We start from the raw sequence: 3212 nt of genomic DNA, 5'->3' as shown, positions 1-3212 counted from the left end.
ATCCTCAATCTCGTTCTTTCGGTCATGACCCAGAGTTCATGACCATAGATGAGGGTAGGAAGGTAGATCGACCGGTAAATTGAGATAAAAACCCAAAGGAGATAATTGTAAAGCGGAAAAGCTGTGGAACCGTTCCCCTTTTTCATATCATTACAGTTTTTTTAGCTTTTACATCCAGGCAAGGAAATCTTCAGAAACATATGCATTATTTGTGATAGCAACCTATTTTCTTGAACTAAAAAAACACTATAATGATGCAACATGTTAAAACTAAGGGATCTTGGACTCGATTTAATATTTGTAACAGCTTTTATCAAATTCAGCTTTTTCAAAATCCTATGAAAGATTTATTTTTACTTGTTCTATTTTATGCAGTATTCAGCAGCCTTTATTCTTTTGCAGGAGCTTCCTCTATTCGTTTGAGTCTCTGTCCACCGATTATCATCTATGACTTACCACAGGTGATATAAGAAGTTTACTTTGAGGGGGGAAAAAAAAAACCCTGAGGGAATTTTCATAAAAAGAACTTTGTGGATAAGAGGCCCTTTGAAACATCCACAACCTTAACGGACATGTAATTAAAGGCAGGGGTCACTGGCTGGCTGCCTCATTTTCATATCGGTCGCTTAGAGAAAGGAAAATCGACAGGGAGGATGGGTCTTTTAAGGGGTGCTGCTGATGAAATTTTCATGGCCCCTCTCTTTCTTCTTACCTCCAGACTATAATAAATAAATTGAAGACAGAGTCTCAGTGTGCCACCTATGAGTGTCTGCTAAGATATCCTGGTCAATGAAAAGGGTTGAATTTATTTCCATAAAGAAAGCAGAAAGGCACAGGACCTATTTGGATCTGCTTGACATTTCAGTAAAGAGAGAAAGAGGGAAAGGTGAGGGGTGAGGGCGTGAAAATAGCAGTGGCTAACAAAGCATTTCAGCGCACAGCCCCTACCTTCACGGAGACAATGCAATCCCAGGCTGCTGACAAGAGCACACACACGAACTGGCAGGAAACAAAATGCACACTTAAGTATCCTTAGTCACTAACCCGACTGGAAGCAGGAACTGAAACCAAAAAAAAAAAACTGTTGTACAGTGCTTGCTAACCCTTGATGAGAGCTTCAGCAGCTGATTAGTTGAAAGAAACTCTGTTATTAGATGTGTCCTCTAGCTCTAATACATGAGCGATGTCACCGCCGCATGTAAGTGAACGACTCAATCTCTAGTATCCCCATAAAAAGACCTTAAATGAAGATTTTTATCCCTCATTAGGGGGGCATGAAGCCGCTGTCTCATCCTGGGGCCTAGTTAAGTCTTCAGATGTCTGGGCTGCCTGTAAAAGCTGCTGCCTGCCTAATGGCCCTGAAGGACGATGAGTTACTGAAATGAGGAGCTTGAGTGAAACAGTCAACAACCGATGTAAACACTTTCTGTGCACTAAACCTCAATGGCACCTCTTCAAAGTCTGGCTCCCCAGGTCAGACGTTACTGATCAAGCCTGAGCAGTTACTTGAGATCTTTGTTGCTACACCCAATAAAATATTTATGGCTAGTGTTTCAGAAAATGCATCAAGCCTCCAATTTGCCCTGAACTCAAGTTGCTTGATTTACTACATAGGGACTCATTTACTACAGATAGTTTGCAGTAAAGCTAAAGGAATGACAATAGTTTTTTTTTTTTTTAATAATATCTTTCCTATTTTTTCTGTAGGAGGAGGAGGAAGCAGACCGAAGAACATACGAAAGGAGAATTGAGCGAATCGAGCCTGTAGGGAGGGCCGACTCTTCGCTGGAGCGTTCACCTGTGTTAAGTCTTGAGTGAGTGCCTTGCCGTCAAATCTCCCACTGCCCACTCACACTCCACAGAGGGCTTGGAATGTGGGTTGGTTCGCTACCTTTTAAAGGTCTTTTTTATGTAATAGGAGCCTCATGTTGTCCAGCCTTGGAGAAACATGTACATGTTGACTATATTATTATAAAATTATTCATACCCCTTTAACTTTTTACTCTTTTTCCTGCTTTACAACCACAAACCAGTATTCTATGAACATGTATTGATAAACCAACAAAACAAGTGCATAATTGTGAACTAAAAGGATGATTAGACTCCAAAAAGTATTGCATGCATTTGATTCAACATAATTTACTCTGATACCCCTTGAATACATGTAGTGCAGCCAAATTCGTTCAGAAGAAACAAATATTCTGTAAAGGTCTCAGGGGTTATTTTTAACAGAGCACTGATGAGCAAAAAGGACAAAACAGAACAAACTTGTGAGAGGTACATTTTTAAAGAAGTTTTAAGCAGTTAGGGTACAAAACAATATCCTAAAGCTTTCAGACATCCACATCTCCATAGTTGGAGAAACTATCAACAGGATACCTTGTAAATTAACATGTCTGGCCTTTATAGAAGACTAGCAAGAAGAAAGCAACTCTTTAAAGAGTGCAATAACAGATTTAGGGCAATCCTGGTAGAATGTTAGAAGAAAACTCTTCACAGTGGTAGTACTTCCAATAATTGTCATGTTGTTTGGTAAATATATAACCCACATGCAGAGCAACTCAAGAGACTGAAAGAGATTTCAAGAGTTTATTTACCTGAATGTTGTAAATGAACGACGACCCAGGATCAGATTTGCCAAAGGGATAATATTGGTAGAAATGTCAGCTGGAACGAGTTTCAGATGGTTTGAGATAGTCAATTGCCATAAAGGCTGCTTACAGGTATGTAATGACGATCAGGATCTAGAAAGGTAGTTTTACCTATATTTTTGAAGCAGCCGTAGGGAAGCCACCAGAATGAGTTTGCGGACTTGAAACAGGAACCTGAGAGCAACAGACTACCAAGGTTCTTCATGTGACTTAACGGTCCTCAGTGGAGGTGGTCAAGTCTTGATACAGGAGCAATGATTTCAAACATTTTGAGTGTTGCCAGCCACAGTTTGAAACAAGGGAGGCAGTCTTAACATTTGAAAGGTCCAGTCAAAGTACAGTTAATGTCATGATTTTATCTAAGGCTCGGACCCACATGCAGTGAAACCAAACAGAGAGACACGGATGAAAAGTTTGAAGGATTTTATTGAAGATGTTAAGCTCGGTGCAGAGTTTCCCTGAACTCTGCTCAGGCGGAACTGGAAGGCGAGAGGAAGACAGACTGTTAGTTCAGGCTCAGTGGGAAATTTGATTCGTTGATCTTGAAGGAGAGGATCTGAT

General features: G+C 40.3%; 1 protein-coding gene across 1 annotated transcript in view; it reads left to right on the top strand.

Moving 5' to 3' along the window:
- LOC107101470 (partitioning defective 3 homolog) overlaps positions 1–3212 on the top strand; it is a gene marked incomplete at both ends in the record, with an annotated part of 175735 nt that overhangs the window by 49624 nt on the left and 122899 nt on the right. Inside the window, one exon of the mRNA XM_015400405.1 lies at positions 1708–1814. Within this exon, the coding sequence (XP_015255891.1) occupies positions 1708–1814 (107 nt within the window). The remainder of the gene's footprint in view (positions 1–1707; positions 1815–3212) is intronic.

The sequence above is a fragment of the Cyprinodon variegatus genome, unplaced genomic scaffold (genome assembly GCF_000732505.1).
Source record: "Cyprinodon variegatus isolate N-32 unplaced genomic scaffold, C_variegatus-1.0 Scaffold1099, whole genome shotgun sequence".
Lineage (NCBI taxonomy): Eukaryota > Metazoa > Chordata > Actinopteri > Cyprinodontiformes > Cyprinodontidae > Cyprinodon > Cyprinodon variegatus.
This window is presented reverse-complemented; position numbering and strand designations above follow the sequence as displayed.